Below are 23,753 nucleotides of genomic sequence, written 5' to 3'. Positions count from 1 at the left end.
CCTAGGACAGTGCTTGGCAACTAGTAGGCACTCAAAAATATGCCAAGGTTGAGGGTTCGATCCCCAGTCAGGGCACACACAAGAATCAACCAATGAATGCATAAATAAATGGAACAACAAATTGATGTTTCTCTCTCTCTCTCTCTTCCTCTCTCTAAAAATCAATAAATAAAACATTTAAATATTTGTTGAATTAATGAGTGACCCTCATCCCTAGCCACTGATACTCACAAAGTAGGACCCTCCTGACAAAATCACTCCTCAGCACACCCTGGTCCCTAGCACCATTATGTCAGTTCCCAGAAACATCTGTTCAACCTTGGATCAAACAGTGGCTGTTCCCTAGCACCTGGACCCTTGGCCAGGCATAAGACTCTGGGTGCCTTAGCAACATGACTCCATCCAAGCAACAGGACCTTTATCATCATCCCAGCCCCAAAGCGAGATGCCGGATCAGCTCCCGGTGTCCTGATCCCAGCCCTGGGCGGGGGTAGGGGGTGGAAGTGACAGAGAAGAAACACTACACTATGGCCTCGGACTCAGGTCCCAGGGGTCATCTCCTGTGCGTTCATCCAGCACCTTGCGCACCTGCTGCCGTCTGGGTTGAGAGATGCAGTACCTTCTTACCTTCCCCGTGACCTCCCCCAAGGCAACACGACCTGCCCCTGTCCCTGGTTCTAGGCAATGCATTGCAGCAGGGAACTGGGGGACAGGACGTTGGTTTAAAGAAGCACGGGGTTCTGTAAAAGCGGGGCGCGGGGGCGGGGGGAGGAAAGTGCGGTGGCGCCGGGTATGCGCAGCGCCTCGAGCCCAGTCCCCGAGCCGTGCACGTCGGCGGCGCAGGGTGCGGGTGGTAGGCGAGCGGGGAGCGGGGAGGCTGGAGAGGCGCTGCGGTGCGCGTGGCCTTGTGGGAACCGAAGCCCCTGGCCGCAGACCCGCGGCGCCCGTAGCATGCTGGGAGGTGTAGTCCCGCCAAGGCGAGGGGGGCACCGGAGCAGCCGGGAGAGTCAGGGAGCGCGAGTGCGCGGCGATGGCAGCGGAAGCGGCGACTGAGTCCGGCCCGTAGTTGCTGACCGCGGTGGAAGCCAGACCCGAGCTCCCCACCCCACCCCCGGGGCTCCGGGCTGCAGATACGGGCGCCCCACAGGGCCGAGCCGGGGACCGCGGCCGGGGCACCATGCCCGCGAGAGGACGCGGATGAACCGCAACGTCCTGCTGGTCAAGAAGATCGTCCAAGGATGGCGGTGCCGTGAGTACCGGAGGGCCGGCCCGACACGGGACCCCGCCCCCGCCGCTGCCCCTGGCAGTGGGCACCCACAGCCCATCTAGACCAGCTGGGGCTCAGCGTCGACCTTGGAAGATGAACCCTGGCCTCATTCCCTGCTCAGGACCCGCAAACCCAGCCTGGTCCACCCAGGCACAGCCCTGCAACCCCGACCCCCCACCTCCCTGCAGATCCACCTCCAACTCCCCCTTGACCCTTCTCTGAATTTGGCCCCACCTCTTCGCCCAGCCTGGCTGCCCGCCTCCCATCCCGCCTGGTCCCCCTGGGCCCCCTCATGTTGCAGGAGCAGACACTGCAACTGGAAGAAGCTGCTTTGGCAGAGCACTTCCCTGAGGGGCTCTGGTCTGGGCGCTGACCGAGGACACACACCCCCGCCCCTCCCCTCTACAGTCAGGCCTCTCCCACGCAGGGTTTCCCAGCCTCTGACACTCCCAGCACTGCTGGCATTGGGACCTGACTATTCTCAGGGCATTGTGGGGTGTCGAGCAGCACCTTTGGCCCCCACCGCCCTGATGCCAGGAGCACCTCCAATCTTGACAACCACTGATGTCCCCAAACATCACCCAATGTCCGCCAGGGTGGGGAGTGGACAAAATTACCCCCAGGTGAGAACCACTGTCCCAACCCCTTCCAACAGCAGGGGTTCCCAGGTCTCAGCCCGAGGTGAGGTGGAGAGGGGAGCTCATCATGTGACCAAGAATATTTCCGTTCTGCCAATCAGAAATGGAATTTGAGCTACACAAGATCATTTAAATACTCCAGCAGCCACGTTGAAAAACACAAAAAGAAATGGGTGGCATAAATAAAGTTAGTTTTAGAAAATATAAAATGAAATGTACTTTACTTAACCCATGTTGACCCGGAGAAGAATATACCTGGCCAAGAAGGAATCCTTGTGGTTTAGTGGACCCAATTTCATAGCCAGAGTCTAGAAGCCATTGTTTACAGGGGCCTTTCAGCCAAGCTCCATGTTAGAGAAAAGCCACAGACTGGGCTGTCAGGCTCCTGCCCTGTGCTTCTGCAATGGAGTCGCTCTTATGAGAGAACTCCGAGGATCAAAATTTGACCAATAGGACTAAGATATTCCCCACCTAATTGGACCTGTGCAGCTGTAGCATTTGCAGCTTACTGACCAATCAGAGCATTTCATTCCAAATACTCCGTGCAGTGCCTTTGTAATATATCTATAATAATAAAAACACAATATGCTAATTAGACCACATGTCCTTCCAGGCGACCTTCCAGATGAAGCTGGGGCTGTGAGGGAAGCCAAGGTCCCGGGTGCCAGAGGGAAGCCAGTGCTGGCAGCGGGGGGGGAAGGAAGGCCTACTCTTGTAGGAATTTCGTGCATTGAGTCTCTAATATATACATATATAGAGAGAGAGATTTCAAAGAGGAAAAGAGAGGAAGAGATAGAAACATCAATGATGAGAGAAACTCATTGAATGGCTGTTTCCTGCACGCCCCCTACTGAGGATCCAGCCTGCAACCTGGGCATGCGCCCTTGACCAGAATCAAACTGGGGACCCTTGAGTCCGCAGACTGATGCACTATCCACTGAGACAAACTGGCTAGGGCCATGCAGTGCTTTTTGGACCAATCAAACTGAAGATTTGGAGTCCTCATTTACATGAGAACTGACCAATCAGGTATGGGCTGGAACTCTTGTTTATATAAACCAGCTTTATCTCTGTCTCCATGGAGGACACTTTCAGTTTTCATTGAGGACTGTGTTTCCCTGACTGAAGTTTTCCAGTAACTGAGTTAAGTATCTGTTTTTAAGTTGAAATTAAAATTAAAATTTACAGCCTTGATCCGTGTGGTTCAATTGGTGGAGCATCATCCGAAAGATTGCTGGCTCCATTCCCAGTCAGGGCACATAGATTCCATCCCCGGTTAGGGTGCATATGGGAGGCAACCAATCCATGTTTCTTTCTCACATTGATGTTTTTCTCTCTCTCTAAAAACAAAATAAGCCCTAGCTGGTTTGGCTCAGTGAATAGAGCGTCGGCCTGCAGACTGGAGGGTCCCGGATTCGATTCCAGTCAAGGGCACATGCTCGGGTTGCGGGCTTGATCCCCAGTAGGGGCTGTGCAGGAGGCAACTGATCAATGATTCTCTCTCATCTTTGATGTTTCTATCTCTCTCTCTCTCTCTCTCCCTTCCTCTCTGAAATTAATAAAAATATATTTTAAAAAAATAATAAGTAAAAATAAAATATAAATTTTAAATGACATTTCAGGTGGTCAGTAGCTGAGAGTGGCTGGTGGCTGTGCCCTGTCCTGTTTGTTGTGTGACATACCTGGTTGTTCTCTGATGGGTCAATCATCCAGGGTGCAGCCAGCTGGTCTGGGACAGGAAATTGCACACATGGGGCCCAAAGCTCTGGTAGCCTTGGTACCTATGCCAAATCCTCTATTTTAATTCATCACCACCACCCACTCTCTCCAAAGTAGACCACATGTAGGTCACTCTTCCTCTTCTGTACCTGCTCCCAGGGCCCCTTTCATCTACCAGCACAACCACCTGGCCCTGTGGCCCAACACCCACAAGAAGCCCAGTGATGGGTACCCTGAGGCTCCTCTCCCCCCCACCCCACTCCCGCAATTCCCCAGTAAGGAACTGCTTCTAAAAAACAGCATGGCCTCAGGTAGCCACAGGGCCTGAGGTCAGGGACCAAGCTTCAGATCCTCCTGCCTCAGGGTGATGGAGCCAGCACTCCCAAATCTGCTCTCACCAAGACGGGCCTCCCTGCCCTGTGGGGTAAGTGAGGGGCCTTGGCACCCTCAAAGCTCCTCCCACCTATCTCCCTTGGAGTTGCTCCCCTGAACCCTGTTCCCCAATGGGGGACCAGCTGAAGTCTCTGGGGAGCTTCTAGCCACTTCCAACCAGTCTGAACCCAGGTGTCACCACTCAAAGCCTTCGCTCCCCTTGACACTCCTGGTGACTTAAATCTCAGGCCCCCGGATGGCCGGAGGGGCTGGGCAGCATGCAGACCCCCGGCTCTGGCAGCCATAGGATGGCCACCTGCCACCACCTGTTTTGCCAGACTTGGGTTCAGCTACGCAAACAGATTCATCAAACAATGTTGTCTTCACAGGCATTCTGTTAGTTATTTATTCGGGGCCCTGACCCCCCAGCTTGGTGCCCTGGGTGTCACTCCTCCTGCCACGCCCCCTCAGCTTAGCTCAGGGGCCAGCAGGGGATGGAAGACCTGATGAACTGCAACAGCCCTTCCTGCTCCAGAGCCTTCTGTGTGGTTATTTATAAAACCGACCCACCCAGCCTTCCCCCCTCCCCCAGACTCACCAAAACAGGGAGCTACCCCAAGGGGCAGGACTTGGGCTGACATTTCAGGTATGGGGTCTCCAGCACCAGAGCTGGGTGGGGGGACCTGACAGGGGTCCCAAAGGACCCAGCCCTGCTCTCATCGCTGCAGCCCACTCCCAAAGAAAGAGCCTCGAGGCCCCCAACTGACCAGTGGTGCCAGTGAGGGGAGCTGGCCCAGGCTGGTGAGAAGGGTGTTCCTGGAGGGAAAAGGCATCTCCAGGGCGCCCTCTCCTGGACACCCTCCCGGCCCAGGTCCCTGCAGAGCCCCAGTGTTGTCACGGGCAGGGAAGGCCAGGATGTTGGGTCTTGGAGAGGGGGCTGGGACCCTCCGTGGGAAGGCGGCTTCCTGCCGTGCCGCTGAGGACTTCCTCCCTGGTGGGGACAATGCCGGGAAGGGGATCCGAGGGCGGTCTGCAGGAAGCCCAGGCCAAGGGTTGGGGGGAGGAGGGATTGAGCAAGGACCTCAGCCCCAAACCAGGCGGCTCCCATGGACTGAGCCTTCCAGGGACAACACCACATGTCCCAGATGCAGGTGTGAAACTGGTTCAGCCCACAGCTACTGTTGCCCTCAGGCTTCCAGGGGTCTCCCCCTCACCCCTCCCTGGGGTCCACCCAGACTCCTGCCCCATCCCTTTCTTCTCTCCCCCCTTACCCCCCCCCCCCCCATCGTCTGTCTCTTCTCCACTCCCTTCTTATCCCTTTCCCCAGGCTTCACCTCTGCCCAGAACCTCCTTCATCTCTTCAGCCCACCTGTCCTCAGGGTGGTGGCACCGGCCCCCCCACCCACCCCAGGTCACGGGGTCCTCCTCAGTGCTCTCGTACAGCGATGTGAACCTGAATGTGAAGATGACCCACCACTTACACAGACAGAGCGCAGATCTGGGAGCTTGGGGTGGGCAACAGTGGGGGAGGCAGGGCCCAGAGGGCTGGTCACGCCCTGCAAGGGGCCGCAACTGCCAGGGCCGCAGGAAGTCGGGTCAGAGCCTGGGAAGAGGCCCATTCACCAGGCCAGTGGGTTAAGGGCCCAGCTTCCCGAGAAGGGCCTGCACCTCTGGGCTGGGGAGGACAGAAACTTGGAGTCCATCTTCCTGTGTGGCCATTCCCGGCACCGGGGCAGGAGGGGAGTTGGGACCACGGAAGATGGACACTGAGTTCACACACATGGACCCTTGCCTCTTGAGGCCTCAGTCCCTCAGCCTCCGTGTACCCCTTCTGTTCCCAGCCCCTCAGAGCCTCCGTTTCTGCCCCTGACAAGAGGCTGGGGAGACACAGACAGGCAGAATGGTGGTGCTTAGAAATCCCATCTCCGGGCTGCCCAAGGGACACAGGCACAGGCCACACCTTGAGTTTGGATACCTCCGTTCCTCCTGTGTGCCTGCTCTGATGGGGTCTGGGGTCAGGGGGGCCACGGCAGACAAGATCCCCCGCCTTCAGTACGGGGAGTTCCGGGCTCTGGGGAAAGCACAGCTGGACTGAGTGAGACAGAGGAGAGGGCTGTGGGGAGGTGGCAGCATTCGGGCAGAGGCCGAGCAGGGTGAGGGCACAGCCGTGCCAAGGCCTGATCCCCAAGGGCTCTAGCGGGCACAGAGTTGAGCTCTTCCCTTATGCCATAGGCAGCCTTGGGGTGTCTGTGTGTGAGTGGTGACCGGACAGGAAGGGCGGACGGGGAAAGGGGAGCCGGGCTGAGCGCGGGGAGTTCGGGCGCCGGGAAGATGAGGTCTCAGGACTGGCTGCTGACCGCTGTGGTGGGAAGCCTGGCCCGGTTCCCTTCCCAGGCCGCCTGCGGACCCCAGGCGCTGGTCTCCCTATGCAAGGGGGTGTGGAGGCACCCTCCGGCCAGGGGCTCCCGGCCTCCACCAGCTGCCCCTTGGCCAGGCTCCTTGGGCCTACCTTCTCCCATGCCATTACATTTACCTTTCCTTCCTCAGAAAAGCATGGACATACTTCTTGTATAAAACGTTCTGTCTGACTGGGAGTAACCTTAATTCCTCTGCTAGCAAGCATATATGTTAAAAGATCAATACAGAGTCTTTTTTCTTTAGACTCAGTATGGCACATCTTCTTAATCTAAAGATCAATACAGAGTCTTTTTTCTTTAGACTCAGTATGGCACATCTTCTTAATCTAAAGATCAATACAGAGTCTTTTTTCTTTAGACTCAGTATGGCACATCTTCTTAATCTAAATTCTGTACTATCCACCTTCTTACCCTATTTATCCTCTATAGGGGGGTCTGTAGCACCCTGGTGGAGTCCTATCCATCCCGAGTGTGGGGTTCTCAATGGGGGAGGGGCTTACCTAAGGGAATCCTGTTCCAGGGGTTCCCAAAGGTGTGGACGGAGTCGGCGAAGACTATCCACCCTCTTCCTACGGTGGAGTCCGATCCGTCCCAAGTGCGGGGCGCTTACCTAGGGGTCCCTGTTCGGGCGCCATATGCCGGGGTCCAGCGCCAGCGGGTCCAGGGGTCCCCAAAGGTGTGGACGGAGTCGGCGAAGACTATCCACCCTCTTCCTATGGTGGAGTCCTATCCATCCCGAGAGTGGGGCTTATGTAGGGGTCCCTGTTCGGGCGCCATATGCCGGGGTCCAACCCCAGCGGGTCCAGGGGTCCCCAAAGGTGTGGACGGAGTCGGCGAAGAAGGAACGATACAGAGATAGCGTTCAGTTGATCATCATAGCCGTGTTCGCTTGTCAGGGTCTCCAGCCAGGTTCTGTACAGGTACTCGAGTCAGGTTCAGTCACCAGGTTCTAGTCAGGCTCTCCTGCCAATCCCCGCAGTCAGGTTCAGTCCAGGATCTTTTGCCATGCTCTCTTGCCAGGCTCTGCCGTCAGGCTCCCAGGCCAGTCCCTGTCCAGGATCCTCCGGCATGCCCTCTCCAGCGAAGTTCTTCTGTCTCTAGGCTCCGTGTAGGTTCTGTCTTCTTGATTCTGTTCTAAGTTCTGTGTGTTTCTGTCTTGTTACAACTGTATTTATACCAGTTGATTCAATCCTATCAATCTCTATTACAAAGGTTAGGGCGTTTCTTATCTCCATTCCAGGGAGAAAAGATTATGTAGTTTAAGCATGATTGTTCATAGTTAAAGGGATTAATTACCCACCTGGCACTTAGTTGAGGGGTTTTATTCCCTCCCTAACTTCAGGGGAAAATCCCTACCTGGGGAAAACAACCTTTCTCAGAGACCTTGGTTAAAACACATAGTGCCAAGAAGGTGAGCAAACATATTAAGAACAGTATGCCATATATGCCAGGTCCCTTGAAACAGCAAGCATGGACCGGCTCCCGGCAGCCAGAGGGGAGCACGCTCAGAGGTCGGCCCTGCTGTGTCCCAGGCACGGGTGGGCCTCAGCTCCATCACCCCAGGAGACCCCCACCCCCCCAGGCCGCAGGCTGGAGCGGGGAGGCGGCTGCTCTGCACTGACCCCGCGCGGCCGCTCAGGGCAGTGAAGGCCGAGATTCGCCCGTCGGGGCGCGCGCGGATGGCGCCGACCCTGGGCCCCGTCGGGTTTTCCATTCACTTGACCTTGCGGTCTCCTTCCTCTGGCCCCACCTCCCGATCTTTCCGTCTCTGAGAGTGAGCCCTGGAATTGGCCCAGATCTCCCCACCACCACCCCCTTCATCTGTGTGACCTCGGCAGCCCCTGGCCCCCAGCCCCAGCCTCTCTGTCGCCTCCAGGGTCGGGGGTCAGGGTGGGAAATCCCGGAGGAACAGCTGCGGGCGGGGGAGCAGCAGGGTCTTGGGGCGGCAGGAAGGAGCCCGAGGCACCACTATTTAAGCCACTTTTCTCGAGGGCCATGGACAGAGCAGGGGGCCCAGCATGGAACGGGGCCTGGCCTTCCTGCTTCCCCTCTTCATGGGGCTCCTCCAGACAGGCCGCGGTGAGCCCACGGGGCGGGGGGGGGGGGGGGGGCTCCGAGAGGGCAGGGGGCTTAGGAGAGAGCGGGGAGTGGCTGCGGAGGGCGCTGGGTGAAGGGCGGTGGGGAGGTTCAGGGAAGGTGATGGGCGTCCTACAGAGGACCGCTCTGGAGGGGCTGAGAGGCTCGGTGGCAGGGAGGGAGCTCGGGGCAGGGGTCTGAGGCGGGGGGCGGGTTGGGAGGGGGTGGGACTGAGAGCGCAGTCTGCCCGCAGGTGGGCGCCTGGAGGTGGAGCCCCCCGAGCCCGTGGTGGCAGTGGCCGTGGGCGAGTCGAGGCAGCTCACCTGCCGCCTGCCCTGTGCGGGCCCCAGGGCCGCCTCGGTGCAGTGGCGGGGCCTGGACACTAGCCTGGGTGCGGTGCAGTCGGGCGCCGGCAGCAGCGTCCTCTCTGTGCGCAACGCCTCACTGTCGTCTGCGGGGACCCGTGTGTGTGTGGGCTCCTGCGGGAGCCTCACCTACCAGCACACCGTGCGACTCCTGGTGTTTGGTGAGCCCCCGCCCCTCCTCCTCTCGCAGCCTTTGCACCAGCCAGCCCCCCCCGCCCCCCAGCAGCCCTGCTGTATCTGTTTCTGTGCCACCTCTGCCCGGGAGCCTTCCCAGATTGCCCACCCTGCTCCAGCTCAAACTGAAATGCAATCCACTTGGTTCTCTCCACATCCCCACTCCAGGCTCCCAGCCTTCACTCCCACACCCCCAACCTACCCCCAAACCTTCCATACCTGACCCCCAACACGCACTCTTTCTGCTCTGGACCCCCCTCCAGCATCTTTTTTACATTATAGCCATGCAAGGTGTGCCTACTGGGTCTTCCCTGTCTCTCTGCACCAGCAGTCCCTACTCCCTCCTGCTTGGTCCCAACTCATCACCCTCCTCAGGGCCCAGTGGTTCCCAAAAGGGCAATTTGATCTTTAAGGGGGGCAATTCGATCTTTAAGGGGGGCAATTCGAGAATGGGTTATTAACAGTGAATTTTTTACATTTCTTATGGTGCTAGGGGCCTCATATACAGTATATAAATATACATATATAGTGACATATTTATGCATTTCAGTTCTCTATTATATGTTTTGAAACTTTATTTGCTATTTTTTCATATCACTTCATATTATTTTTTAACAATTTCTTAGAGATTTCTTCCTCAGTACTTCAACTGTCCTTTCATTCTTTTACTTTTCTCTTTCAGGGATACCATGTTCTTTGGAAGCTTGTTTAGACCAAGTTAATGGCCTTTTAGGCTTCCTCCACAAGAATAGGGTTCACTTTTTGAATTAGAATTATATGTAACAGGAGGGGGGACATCAGGATTTTAGAGATGCTTAGGTGGGCCGTGGCCAAAAAAAAGGTTGGGAACCACTGCTCTAGGCTCAGCCCATGCCCCTCCAAACCTCCCTACACAGCCTTCCCGAACCAGCTGACTGTCTCCCCAGTGGACCTGGTGGCCGGGCGGGACCAAGAGTTGGCCTGCACAGCCCACAACGTCACGCCTGCCAGCCCTGATGTCCTCTCCTTGTCCCTGCTCCTGGGGGACCAGGAACTGGAGGGGGTGCAGGAGCTGGGCCAGGAGGAGGACGAGGAGCCCCAGGAGGGCGAGGACGCGTTGTTCCAAGTGACAAAGCGCTGGCTGCTTCCCCCCCTGGGAACACCTGCTCCACTCGCCCTCCACTGCCAGGCGACCATGAGGCTGCCGGGCTTGGAGCTGAGCCACCGAAAGCCCATTCCAGGTGAGTCTGCAGGGTCCTGACTGCCCTGCACCTTAGTGTCCCCAGGAAGTGGGTGAAGTCACACTACCCAGTGCCTAGGAGCCTTGATGAGTGGTGTACAGCAACTCTTCTGTAATTCTGATTCTGCCCCTCACCTGCCGGGTCCCCATTTAGGGGACCTACTCTAGGTCAGAGTCCCTAGGCCCGTGGGAAAATTGCATTCCATCTTGAGTCTGTCCCTTGAGGCAGCCAGAGAGATACTTCTAAATCATTTGTTTATTCATCCATTCAACAAATTTACTGAGCACCTACCCTCCATGCACTCTGGTACCAGCTCTGCCCTCCCCCTTGGTCCCTGGCTCCCATCCTCATCCCCACAGTTTGTCTTCTTGGTAGCAGCCACCAGAGGGCGCCTGTGAGCACCTGAGTCCCACCTGTTCTGCTCACAGCCCTTCAGGGCTCCCATCTCCCTCCAAATAAAAGCCCAAGTCCTCCCTGGGGCCCCCAAGGCCCTGCACAACCTATACCATCATCTCCTGCCCGCACTTCCTCCCTTTCTCCCCCTCACTCTGCTCCAGCCACACAGACGTCCTCACTATTCCTCCAACAGACACGGTCCAGCCTCAGGGCCTTTGCATATGCTGTGCCCTCCACTGGGAATGCTCTTCCCCCAGATTTCTCCTCACTCACCTCTCTCGGGTAACCTTCCCAGTGAGGCTTCTCCTGACTTCCGCTTTCCCCTCACACATGGACATGTTTACACACACACACACACACACACACACACACACACACACACAAGCCCTTTCTCTCTTGTTGAATGTTTCTTGACACATTTTTATTAACATCTGACCTCCCATATGTTCTTTTAATTTTTTCCCCATTATCTATCTCCCCTGCTCTTGGCTTCACCAAGATAGGAATGTATTATTCATGGTTGTGTTCTCACTGGCTAAAACAGTGTCTAGAACATAGGTGTTGAATAGCTACACTCTGAATGAATGAATAACTGTTATAGTGCCTAGCGCATAGCAGATATACAGTAAGCAGGTGCTGAATGATGAAGAATAACATTTAACATGGGCCCTGGCACACAGTAGGTGCTCAGTTTGTGTCAGATGCATCCTCCCTCTCTCCACCACCCAGTCCCATAATAATAAAATCCAATGCTTGCGCTCGCTGGCCCTACGCTCTGGGCGCATGTGAGGGCCTAGGTGGTAGGCTCTCGTCTCCTTTACAGTTGAAGAAAGTGAGACCAGGAGATTCAGAAGTTCCCTTAGGGTGGGGAGGGCCGCGACAGACCAATCCCACTCCTACCCACTCGCATACATTGCAATTCACCAAGTGGCCCAAGGTGGGAGTTGGGGCAGTTCTCCTCCAACCCCATGGTCCAGATGGGGAGACTGAGGCAAGAAAGCAACTGGGGTGACAGGAAGAAAAACGGCTGCCCTCTTTTCCAGTCCGGCACAGCCTGACCTCCCAGGAGACCCCGGTCACAACCTCCCTAGAGGCCATCCTGGAGCACAACTCCACCCCCAGCCCCTGGAGTCCTGGCCCCACACCTGGGAACAGCTCCACCAGGCCCTGCCACCCTGAGATCCACCAGTCGCCAACACCAGGGGGTCTGGAGCTGCTGTGTAAAGCGGCCTGTGGCCCGGGCATAGCTGTGCATTGGACCCGGGCACCCGGCGATCTGGCAGCTTACAAGAGGCGGGAGGACGGGGCCCAGGCTTGGCTGAGCGTGCTGTGGGCTGGATGCAACCCCGAGGGCTGGTTCCAGTGTCGCCTGGACCCAGGGGGCCACACAGCCAGTCTGTACCTACTCCCAGAAATCTGTGAGTTTGGCGGGGTGGGGCGGGGTGGGGCGGGCCCTGGGGGAGCCTAGGAGGGAGGAAGCCTTGCACACAGGCCTTAGACAAGGAAGTGCCCTGCCCAGTCTCAGCTTCCCCAACTGTCCAGTGGGTTTTCTTGACACACAAGATTACAGTTGCCTGGCATTGCCATGACAACATTTCAGGAACTACAAAGATTTCACAGCAGTCTGTAAACTGAACTTTATGACTACAACAGCCTGTGGAATAAAAATAGAATACAGCCACTTAGGTCACTTCAAATTTTCTAGTAGCCACATTCAGAAAAATAAGTAAAAATGACAATGTATTTTTTTAAATGTTTTTATTTATTTTAGAGAGGAAGGGAAAGGGAAAAATAGAAACATCGATGATAGAGAAACATCAACATCAATTGGCTGCCTCCTGCACACCCCCCACGGGGGATCGAGCCCCAAACCCAGGCATGTGCCCTGACCAGGAATCAAACCAGCAAACTCCTGGTGCATAGGCTGACACTCAACCACTGAGCACGCTGGCCGGGCTAGATAATATATTTTATTGAACCCAATATAACTCAAATATCATCACTTCAATGTGTAATCTGTAAAAAGGTATGAGTGGGATATTTTATGTGTATGTTACACTGCCAGCAAGCACTTCTCTACCCAGACAAGCCACATTTCAAGTATAAACATGTGAGTGGCCGCCTCCCTGGACAGCCCAATTCTAACTCTAAGGTCCTACATACCTTTCAAAAGATTCACTCCAGCTCTACCCGGTTTGGCTCAGTGGATAGAGCGTCCGCCTGCGGACTCAAAGGTCCCAGGTTCGATTCCGGTCAAGGGCATGTACCTTGGTGCGGGCATATACCCAGTAGGGAGTGTGCAGGAGGCAGCTGATCGATGTTTCTCTCTCATCAATGTTTCTAACTTTATCCCTCTCCATTACTCTCTGTAAAAAATCAATAAAATATATATTTAAAAAAAAAAGATTCACTCCAAAGTCCTTTGGATATTCCAGTGGTTTTTATACATTTCAAAAGACATTCTAAGCCAGTGGTTTTCAACCAGCGTGCACAAGAATTTTTTAAACATGCAATACCTCTTTAGTCAGGGGCACCGAACTCTTTTCCCTTACATTGTTCATTAAAAAATGACAACAGCTCTAGCTGGTTTGGCTCAATGGATAAAGCGTTGACCTGTGGACTGAAGGGTCCTAGGTTTGATTCCGGTCAAGGGCACATGCCTGGGTTGTGGGCTCGATCCCCAGTGTGGGGCATGCAGAAGGCAGCCAATCAATGATTCTCTCTCATCATTGATGTTTCTGTCTCCCTCTCCCTCTCCCTTCCTCTCTGAAATCAATAAAAATATGTAAAAAAAATTTAAAAAAATAAAAAATGACAACAGCCAACACAGCAATAGCCATCCCGTGTGAATGAATAAAAATTATACCTATTTTTTAATATTTTTTATTGAATTCAGAGAGGAAGAGAGAGGGAGAGAGATAGAAACACCAATGATGAGAATCATTGATCGGCTGCCTCCTGCACGCCCCCCAATGGGGATCAAGCCCGTAACCCGGGCATGTGCCCCCGACTGGAATAGAACCCGGGACCCTTCAGTCCCCAGGCTGACACTCTATCCACTGAGCCAAACCAGCTAGGGCTATACCTATTTTTTTGTCATATCGGCAAAAAATATATGTTTTGGTGTGCCACTGAATTCTAATAATCTGTTTATGTGTGCCAGGGAATGAAAAAGGTTAAAAATGGCTATTCTAAGTCATTAAGTCCTTTGTTAAATTCTAGGGTACTTGGTAAATTTGGAAGCCCTTTGGCAGGTTCTGCTGGGCTTATCCCCACAACCTGCAAAGAGGGGTTCAGGCTCCCGATACTTCTCCCTCCAGGCTCCCCACCAGTGTCCGAAGCCCTGTGGATGGGCAGCCTGGTGCTGGGGCTGCTCCTCCTGACGGTCCTCACCTACCGCCTGTGGAAATGCTGCCAGCCCGCCAGGGGACCGCAAGGCCCACCAGCACCTCTGAAGTGGCCTACCTTTCCTTCCACCCCATTGTGACCAGAGGACGATTGCAGGGTTCTGGGCAGCATGAGGGCTGATGGGGTGTCCTCTGCCCTGAGAGCCAGAACAGCTAGGCCGGGTTTCCCCTGGTGGGACCCCTGGGGACCTGCCCCTCCCTCCAACTGGAGAATAAAGAGCCTGTTGTCTGACCTCACTGGCTTCTGTTGTGGTGGGAGGACCCTGGACTTCTCTGCCCCGGTCGACTCCCCCAAGAAACAGGATAGACAGACACCCCAGCCCCACTAGCCTGGGGCAGGAGGAGTGTGCACTTTGCCTGGGGAGGGAGAATACAAATACTGTGCCTTTCCCTGGATACGGGGAACCTGGAACTCCAGAATAACTAGGAGCCATCAAAAGAAATGGAGAATGTATGGGGGTGGGGGGACAGTGTCGAAAAAGACACAGAAGAGATGGCTTATTAAGGGAGCTACGGAGGAGACAGCCGAGAGAGAGGCTAGACTTAAGATCAGCAGGTGCGGGGACAAGCCTGTGGGCCCTGGGGAACGATGCGGGTGTTGAGAGCCCTAGAGGGTACAGTGTGAGGAAGGTCACGGCCTGGGGTGGGGAACTGGGGGCTGTGGGTGGGCTACTCACTCCCCAAACACGCACAGGGGTCTAGGGGCCGTGGGAGCCCCGAGCAGACCGCAGCCTGGGGGTGGCTGGGGCCGGGTCCCCACGCGGTGAACTATAAACTCAGATCAAGACTGGGTTGGGCTGAAGGCCAGGCTGAGCACAAAGACAAAAATCAGAAAAATGGGACAGGGCGGCGCTCGATCCTTGAATCCGGGTGGGTCCATCCCCTCTCAAGCACAGCCAGGGGCTCCGGTAACCGAGGAGACTGGTTGCTAGGGAACCATGCAAGGAAGGACGCGCCCACTACCCAGTTGGCAAGCAGTCCGGCTTCAGGTCGGAAACCAGGCCCTTCCTTGGGAGCCGTTTTTCAGTCTGGCAAAGCTCGGGGCCTAAGCCAGGAAAGGCAACCAGTACGCGTATAGAGGGAACTGGAGGGGGAATGCCAACTAGAACCTAACGGAAAGGGCGGCCTGCATTACTGATTTCCCAGTCGCCCAGAGGTACCCGGCGTCCTCTGCCCTTAACCAAGATGGCCACCAAGAGGCGCCGGCGCGCTGTGGAATATGACGGCACTTCCGGCCCCGTTGCCCTCAGCGAAGATGGCGGCAGTGGAGAAGCGGCGGTTGGCCATGGCCCCGGCGGCCAATTTCACAGACAGCAGCCGGCCATCGGTGTCCGGGGCAGCGACCACGACCGAGAGCGAGGAGGACTTCCTGCAGCAGGTCGGCGTGACAAAAATGCTGCGCGCGGCCCTGTTGAAGGTGCTGGAGGCACGGCCCGAGGAACCGATCTCCTTCCTGGCGCACTACTTCGAGAACATGGGCCTAAGTACGCCTGCAAACGGCGGCGCCGGGGAGCCCCCGGGCCAGCTCCTGCTTCAGCAGCAGCGCCTGGGCCGCGCGCTGTGGCACCTTCGCCTGGCTCACCACTCCCAGAGGTGCGGGACTGGGGCGGGACTGGGGCGGGCCTGGGCAGGGGTGGGGCGGGGTGGTGTGTCGGCCTTCAATTCCCAGCATGCTCCGCGCGATTCTTCGCCCCGGGTCCCGGCGCTTGAGTGCGTGGCATGCTGGGAACTATAGTCTACAGTGCCTCCCTGACGCTGGATGCACCCAGCGTATGCTGGCAGTGACCTGCGTGCTATGCGCCGGCTTCGGCTTTTGTGATGCCTTTTTGTAGGTAATGAGTTCCCCTTGCAGCCCACCCAATTTTTTTAAAATCATGGAGCCCAGAAAGGACTTTGCCCAAGGTAGAGCCAGGTCCCTCCTAGCTAGCTCATTACGAGCATAGAAACTCTGTCCATTGAGCCAGAAAAGCAATATTTTATAGGGTTGGGCTGTGGAGACAGAAAGCACCTAGTCACCCAATGCCCCTATCCTAGAGGGAGGCTCCCAGCGTGCAGAAGGGGTGTCCAGGAAGAGCCCTGAGTGAGCACAGAGAAAGGTGGTGCCCCAGGTGCATCTGCCACAGTGCATACCGGTGCACTGTGGGACTCACTGCCTTCTCACAGCTGAAGCATGGTGGGGTAGAGGGGATGGCGCCTTCCCACTCCCCTCTAGTCCCTGCTTACCCACAGTTGTAAGCCCATGTAAGGTGGTTGAGGAATATGTGTTGAATGCATGGTCTGCATCAGGTGGGTTGGGGAGAAGCATCATCAACTGGACAAAGTCACTGACTGGATGTGGGTGGACTGGGTTTTGGCTTAGGGGCGTCTCCAGCAGCAGAGCCTGAGGCAAGCACTCATATGGGGTGATTTTATAAGAGGGTGCTCCCAGGAGACCCCAGGAAGGAGGAAGCCAACCAAGGGAGCATTTCAGCTTGATTCCCAAGCTATTCCCAGATGCTTCTGGGCAGACCTCCAGAAAGAGTCACAGGTGCAGACCACAAGAAGGAAAGTACAGAGATGTTGGGGAGGGAGCTCAGCTGTGGGAGTCGTGTGGAGAGCAAGCATCTGAGCAGAGCAGCCACATCACCACAAATTAACACAAACTTGGTGGCTTAAAACAACAGAAATATACTCCCACAGGAGGAAAGGGAATGCAGGGTATCCAAGATGACAGCCAGACAAGAGAGCAGCTGGGTATCTGGATGCTGGGGCCACCCCTGAGATAGGAACCTGGGAAGAGGAGCAGGTGGGACATACATGGGCTCTGGACATGCTCTGAAGGCCGAGCTGGTGGATTTGCTGGGGCCAGGGTGGACGGGGAGTGTGTAGGGCAGTCCCAGGTATCTACTGAGATGGAAGGTTACTGGTTTGGGGGAAGTTGCCAGAGTCAGGGAGCTGGGAGAACCTTGTAGCAGGAAAGTGGACAAGTAGGTTTGCAACTGAGATGTGCAACTGGGACAGGAGGTTGTCAACTGGGAAGAATTGCGAAGGCCTCAGAAGAGCTGAGAAGAGCCCAGGCTCCAACTTTGAGGAGCCCCAGCCTCAGAGAACCCACAAAAAAATATGTGAAGACAGATCAGGGGTGAAGGTGGGAACCAGACGAGAGTGGCATCCCAGGACATCTTCCCAGGAGGAAAAGTGGTCAGTGGCAGGGCCACCGTGTACAGTTGTTCAGGTCAAGCAATGCACAAGCCACTCTCCCGTAGACATCACAGCAAGGATGTCTATATGAAGGCTCTTTGTAGAGTTTTTTCCTAATTCACACAAAGTCACCGTGTGGGCTGGCAGTAGCCCTGTATCCAGTGGTCCAGTAGATGAAGGCTGAGAAGCATCTTTTGGATGTAGGGTCAACAGGAAAATGTATTAGTTCCCTCTGGCCGCTGCAACGAATTACCACAAACTTGGTGGCTTAGAACAACAGAAATATATTCTCCCACAGTTCTGGAGGCTGGAAGTCTGAAATCAAGGTGTTGCAGGGCTGAGCTCCCTCCAGAGGTTCTGGGGGAGGGTCTTTCTTGCCTCTCCTAACTCCTGGGTGTCCCTGGGCTGGTGGAAGCCTCATTTCAGCTGTTGTCTCCTGTGTCTTCTAAGAACATTTGGCATTGGATTTAGAGCCACCTCACCCTATCTCCAGATCCTGAACTAATTACGTATTAAATACCCTATTTCCAAATAAGGTCACACTCAGAGGTTCCAGGTGGATGTACATTTTGTGGGGACACAAGTCACTGCAGTGCAGGGGAATTGGGGCTGCTGTTGTAGGCAATTGGGAGCAGCAAGGGCACAGAGGGAGAGCAGTGAGCAGGGGGCCCTTTACCACGCCTGGTGGGTCAGGAGTAGAATCGTGACCAGGAAGTCCCAGGTGTGGGAGACAGGTGCTCCCAGGTTGGGCAACTTTACCTGATGCTGCAAGGTTGACCAGGCTATCATGAGGCTGTTCTTGAGCATGTCATCACAAAAGGTTTAGGGAGAAGTCAACAAAACCCCCTGTGCAGGTGTCTCGAGAGGTCAGCATTGCTGGCCTGCAGGACTGGTGATGGCATCCCATCGCCCCCCTGCTGGCCTCAGGACCCTGGGTTTCCTCGGGACTTGTGAGCGCTGCATGGCCATGAGGGGACAAAGCCAGAGTCAGACCCAGGCAGTGTGGCTCCAAGGACTCCTAAGCCATCATGTTGCTAATAGTAACTGCAAGGATGCCATCCCCCACAGGTCCCTGTGACCTGGGAAGACATGCAAAAGGCACCAACAGGTCCAGGCCAAGGCTCCTGAGCTCACGTCACCTCTGAGGGCTGTCCTGGGTACTATGGCGTGCTGGGCATCATTCCTGGCCCCCACCCCTCGATGACTGGAGCACCCTCAGTGTGACAACAAACTACAAATGTCCCTAGATATTATCCAGTGTGCCCTTGGGGCAGGATTACCCCTATTAAGAACCCCTGGTCTAAAGTGAAAAGTCTAACTTTATGAGACATCCCATAAATATATTCTTTTAAAATATATATATATATATATATATATATATATATATATATATATATATATTTTATTGATTTTTTTACAGAGAGTAAGGGAGAGGATAGAGTTAGAAACATTGATGAGAGAGAAACATCGATCAGCTGCCCCCTGCACACCCCCTACTGGGGATGTGCCCGCAACCAAGGTACATGCCCTTGACCAGAATCAAACCTGGGACCCTTCAGTCCGCAGGCCGACGCTCTATCCACTGAGCCACCGGTTAGGGCTGTGTTCTTTTTTTGTTTTAACAAATGCTCACACATTTCACAAATTGCTGACAGGAATGGAGCCCTCAGTAAGTGCCAGACAGGGACACAGGCCCAGAGTTCCATGGTGGAGCCAAGATGGAGCCCAGGCCAAGCCCAGAGCCGGCTGCCTTCTTGCCCGCCCCCAGATGGCATGGTTGCCCTCCTGATTGGGAAGCACCTGGGGAGCCCCCCACAGGGGCAGTTATGAAGCCTCGGCCTAGAGTCGGTTGCTGCCTTCTGGGCTTCTTGCCCGGTTCTCCTCATAGCTCTGATCTCACTGCGCTGAATTACCCCTTTGCGTGCCCTCGAGGCCGGGAGTCTAAAGATAAACAGCTTCTGGACAGCCCGGCTGCACTGCAGCCCAGGTTATAGCAAATGACAAGCGCACATGGGGCCCCTCCCACGTGCTGGCACAGTCTTGAGCACTGACTGGCATAAGATCTACCCTTCTGTCCTCCCAAGCCTCCTGAGGCTCCGATTACAGCCCTCGTTCTCCAGATGAGGAAAGTGAGAGGCAGTGGCTAGAACTTGCGTGCAGGTCTGAGCTGGGGCCAGGAACACCCGGGGAACCAACAGGCACCTAAATGTTTGCCCCCTGATGGGTCAACCAGATTCCTGGAGGAGAGGCTTCAGGGCCCAGTGTTGGAGGGATCGTGGGCCACTTATGTACCAGTCAGGGTGAGCCGTGTCCCACCAAATGAACAAATACCCCGGAGACCTCAGTGGCCTCAGCACAGCTAAGGTTTGTGTCCTCACACCACGGGACTGCTATGAGCTTACACCGTGGTAGTGGAGAGTGAACCGTGGGGAATGATGCGATGGCTCTGAAAATGTCCATTAAACATGGCCCTCGCATTGCTCACATGCACACTTCAGTCACCAAGGCAAGTCAGAGGGCTCAGTCACAGCGCGGAGAGGGCTGGACAGCACAGCGCTTTCCAGTCTTCAAGATGCCCCTGGAGGCCCTCACCTCTTGGTACTCACACCTGCATGCACTCATCTCCCACATCTACAGGATGTGTCACCTCTAGGTGTCATGGACGTGACAGCTACTTCCTGAGAGCACACACTCCATGTGTGGAGGTGCTCAAGTCATCCCATGGGGACACCCAGGGCCGGGACCCAAGGCCTCGTGTCTGAACCAGCAGTGAAACACCTCCACTGTCCAGCTTCGGAGGACCGTGGCCACAGCTGACATCCTGACCTCCACCTTATCAGGGAACAGGCCAGAATCCTCCAGCTAAGCCTCTCCCGAGTTCCTGCCATACAGAAACCTCATCATAGCTGTTGTTGCCATTTTAGGACACTAAGTTTGGGGGTAAGTTGGTATGCAGCAATGGGTAACTGATACCGGCACTCATGGCCGCCACAGTTACACCAGATTCCCCAACTTCCTTCTTCTGGTGAAAGGAGCTAATAAAAGCTCCTACAGAGGGTTATTGTGTGGTAACAGTCGTAATCATGGAAACGAATGTTTGTTGAAACTGTATCTGGCACCCGTTCTGCTTCCCTGGATGGTCTTACTCACTGCAAAGGGCCCAATAAATGGGAAGACAGAGGAGTTGATAGCCAGGTGGGTGGGAACTGGTTCCAAGCTGGGAGAGAGACCTCCCAGGCTATTGCCCTCACTTCTGCGCCAGTTTCCTATGTAATGGGGTTTTGACCTACATAGCTCATCAGGTCAGCACAGCCATTTATAAGCCTCGTGCTGAGTCGACCAGAGTATAAGTTTACTGGACACCTATATGTTGGCCAGCACTTACTGGGCACCCACTGTACACTAACCCATAGAAAGGTGAGGTGATGTGCCCAGGTCACACATGAGATAAGAGTGGTGCTGCAGCCCTGGTCAGGTGGCTCATCATTGTCCTGTACACCAAAAGGATGTGGTTCAGTTCCTGGTCAGGGCACCTACCGGAGGCAGCCCCTCAGTGTTCCTCCCTCTCCCCCTCCTCCCCTCCCTTCCTCCCTAAAACATATCCTTGGAATTGCTTCTCAGTCTTTTGCCTAAGATCAAGTGTAGTATCTGTTCTTATCCGTTTGAAAGATATCCTTGAGTGAGGATTGGAAAAAAGAGTGGTGCTGCAATGTGAACCATGGAGCTGAGCTCCCAGAAAGGATGAACATTAAGGCCTAGGGTCAGGCCCTTCCTCCCTGGGATCCTTGGCCCTGAACCTCACTTCCCAGCTGTGACTATGAAACTAGTAACAGGCCACCAGCCACACTAGCCCTGGGCCACAGGCCAGGTACCGGGCTGCAGATGTGATGACCGTGAGACATGGGCACCCACTGTACACTAACTGGTTAAGTGTGTGGGCTCCAGACTCACCCGGCAGCTCACACACTTAGCCAGTGCTCCCCTACTTTGCTCATGAAGCTCACAGCACACATGGCCGGGGCACATAGTAGGACCTCGGGTTGCTCATGGGGCAAGGAACCATACCCACCTCATAGCCCCCACCTTATAGCTGAGCAGGGTTGACTTCTGTAAAGGTGGCAAGTTCTCCCAGCTTTGCAGGCTGATTTCTGTTGTGAACGTTGGACTCTGCCATTGCAGCAAGGAAGCTGCCATAAGAAACATGTCAATGGATTAACGTAGCTGTGTGCCAATAAAATTTTATTTACAAAAACAGGCAGTGGGCTGGGTTTGACCCATGGCTGTAGTTTGCCGACTCTTGGCCAGTGGGACTCGGGGAATGGAATGAGATAGGCAGAGTGTTTGGCCAAGAGTGGCCACCCTGTAAGTGCAAGTGTCATCCTTAGAAGGGCAGATGGAGAGTCCCGGGGGCAGATGCTGGTCAGCTGATTTAGCAGGCCTTTATTGAGCACCTGCTGCGGGCCGGGCACTGGTTTTGCACAGTGACTGACAGATAAACCCTGATGTGGGCTCCTGGACATGCAGGCCGGAAAACATAAACTCATAAGGACACGATATAGTGAGTCTGATGGTAGTAACTGTTAAAAAGAAAAATAGAGGAAAAGGTTAGGGAGGGGAGGGCCCCACCAGAAAGGTGACTTGGGGAGCCATGGGGAGAGCTGTGGGAAGGGCATTCCAGCGGGAGGTCACAGCTGTGCAAAGGCCCTGAGGCTGGGCCAGGCCAGGCATGTTGGAGGAAGAACAAGGGGGGACAGGAACCTGGACTAGGCTGGTGGGCATGGGGGTGGAGGGCCCTGCTGGGCTGGCCCAACACCCCTGTCCGCCTGCAGGACAGCCTTCAACAACAATGTCGGTGTGGCCTATGAGTGCCTGAGCGCCAGTGGGCGCAAGAAGAAGCCGGGGCTGGATGGGCGTACCTACAGTGAACTGCTCAAGCGCATTTGCCGAGATGGGGAGGCCCCTGAGGAGGTCGTAGCACCCTTACTGCGCAAGATCCAGTGCCGGGACCACGAGGCTGTACCACTGGATGTCTTCCGCACTGGCATGCTCACCTGCTTTGTGCTGCTGGAGTTCGTGGGGCGGGCTGGCGCCCTCTACCAACTGCTGGAGGACCCCACCCTGGCCGTTGCTGACCGCCGCATGAGCCAGGCAGTGCTGGACACCCTGGAGGGGGCCCTGCAGGCCAGCAGTGGCGCCTCTGCTCCCTCCCACTACCTGGAGGCTGGCTCACGCCTGGGGCCTGACAGCCTGGCGCAGGCCATGGACCGTGCTCTGGTGGCCCGGCGGTCCAGTTCCCCCATGACCCGAGAGGAGTTCCTGGAGAAGGCTGCTGCCCTCTTTATCGCCAAAGTCAAGCCAGTGGGCTGAGCCCCTCCTCACCTGCCTCCTCCACCCAGACAGCTGGTATGCTGTGAGGTCTGGCTCACCTGCTCCTGGGCAGAACCTGGGTGTGGGACCAGGGGACTGGGGTTTCTGCATGCAGGGGGAGGTGCGGAGAGCCCTCACCCAGCTCCAGATCTGGAATGATATTCTAGCCCCCTTCAGGGGGTGGCCAAGGGTACTCTGAAGTGGACACCCCTCCCCACATACCTGTAAAGGCCCCTCTGCTCAGCAACAGTAATAAAATCCGTATCCAAAGCCGACCTGACGTGCGTGCTCCCCACACTCCAGCCCTGTGCCACAGAAATGTTTCTCCACCCAGCAGGCCCCCCACTGCCCAGAGGCCATATTTGCCACCTGGAAATGCCAGGGTGCCCCTGAACGCAGCTTTATGGGAGCAGCGGGCAATGGGGTATTCAGTGAGGGGCCCCAGACCCAGGAGGCCCTGCCTCAGGGCTGAGGACCTGCATGACCAATTAGTCCCCAGCCCTGCTCTCTACACATGCCCCCCCCCAAGCAGTTCCTCCCTGAGCCTCAGTTTTCCCAGCTATCAGAGGAAGAGTTCACAGCAGATACTAATGGCAATGACAGAAACAGCTAGCATGTTTGAGACCTGCGATGTCTTGACTCACCACAGCCCTATGAGGAAGGTAAGTCACTACCCTCATTTGACAGATGAGGAAACCCCACGGGAAAATCGGGTGCTGTGGTCAGAAAACAGGAGGCAGAAACTCCAGACACCGGCCACTGCAGATTTCAGAGCTTGAGGAGCAGGCTTTCCTGAGGGACCAGGCCCCATGGACCAACCCAGGGCAGGGGGCAGAAGCCCAGCACCTTCCTTTACATTGGCAGCACTTCCCAGTACATAGGGAGAGACTTTGGGAAGCCTCTCTGGAAAAATCATGATTAATCTAATAACTATTTATTGACGAGCTGCCACATGCCAACACCATGACATCAGTTTTATGGGCAGACAATGAGGGTAACACCTGGGCCATTCAGCAAAGGCAACAGCCCATTTGACAGATGAGGGGGCCCAGCCCAGGCCCCCAGGGTGCAGGGCACAGGCGAAGCCTAGAGCTTTATGGTTGAGAAAGCCAAGGCCCAGCTCTGAGCAGCCATTTGAGCTGCTGCTCTGCCGGG

General features: G+C 55.4%; 2 protein-coding genes and 1 non-coding gene across 3 annotated transcripts; all 3 read left to right on the top strand.

Annotated features, from left to right (window-relative positions):
* The first annotated feature begins 8,329 nt into the window (after positions 1-8,329).
* On the top strand, positions 8,330-14,263 carry MADCAM1 (mucosal vascular addressin cell adhesion molecule 1). Its single transcript, XM_059697486.1, has 5 exons — positions 8,330-8,492; positions 8,743-9,015; positions 9,925-10,248; positions 11,688-12,062; positions 13,965-14,263. Exons 1-5 carry the CDS (start codon positions 8,432-8,434, stop codon positions 14,129-14,131), a joined length of 1,200 nt encoding a protein of 399 aa, XP_059553469.1. The 5' UTR covers positions 8,330-8,431; the 3' UTR covers positions 14,132-14,263.
* A 1,007-nt stretch (positions 14,264-15,270) lies between these two features.
* TPGS1 (tubulin polyglutamylase complex subunit 1) lies at positions 15,271-22,873 on the top strand. Its single transcript, XM_059697487.1, has 2 exons — positions 15,271-15,644; positions 22,061-22,873. The coding sequence occupies exons 1-2, from the start codon at positions 15,271-15,273 to the stop codon at positions 22,596-22,598; spliced, it is 912 nt and encodes a 303-aa protein (XP_059553470.1). The 3' UTR covers positions 22,599-22,873.
* On the top strand, positions 20,841-21,026 carry LOC132236391 (U2 spliceosomal RNA). Its single transcript, XR_009453302.1, has one exon. It is a non-coding gene; the product is annotated as a U2 spliceosomal RNA (small nuclear RNA).
* Positions 22,874-23,753: the final 880 nt, after the last annotated feature.

The sequence above is a fragment of the Myotis daubentonii genome, chromosome 5 (genome assembly GCF_963259705.1).
Source record: "Myotis daubentonii chromosome 5, mMyoDau2.1, whole genome shotgun sequence".
Lineage (NCBI taxonomy): Eukaryota > Metazoa > Chordata > Mammalia > Chiroptera > Vespertilionidae > Myotis > Myotis daubentonii.
This window is presented reverse-complemented; position numbering and strand designations above follow the sequence as displayed.

Bases quoted from the DNA above. Each gene is read 5' to 3' on its own strand.
- MADCAM1 (XM_059697486.1), top strand. From the start codon at position 8,432: ATGGAACGGGGCCTGGCCTTCCTGCTTCCCCTCTTCATGGGGCTCCTC. The intron at 9,016-9,924 runs GTGAGCCCCCGC...CTCCCTACACAG, and splicing joins CGTGCGACTCCTGGTGTTTG to CCTTCCCGAACCAGCTGACT. The intron at 10,249-11,687 runs GTGAGTCTGCAG...CCTCTTTTCCAG, and splicing joins CCACCGAAAGCCCATTCCAG to TCCGGCACAGCCTGACCTCC.
- TPGS1 (XM_059697487.1), top strand. From the start codon at position 15,271: ATGACGGCACTTCCGGCCCCGTTGCCCTCAGCGAAGATGGCGGCAGTG. The intron at 15,645-22,060 runs GTGCGGGACTGG...GTCCGCCTGCAG, and splicing joins CTGGCTCACCACTCCCAGAG to GACAGCCTTCAACAACAATG.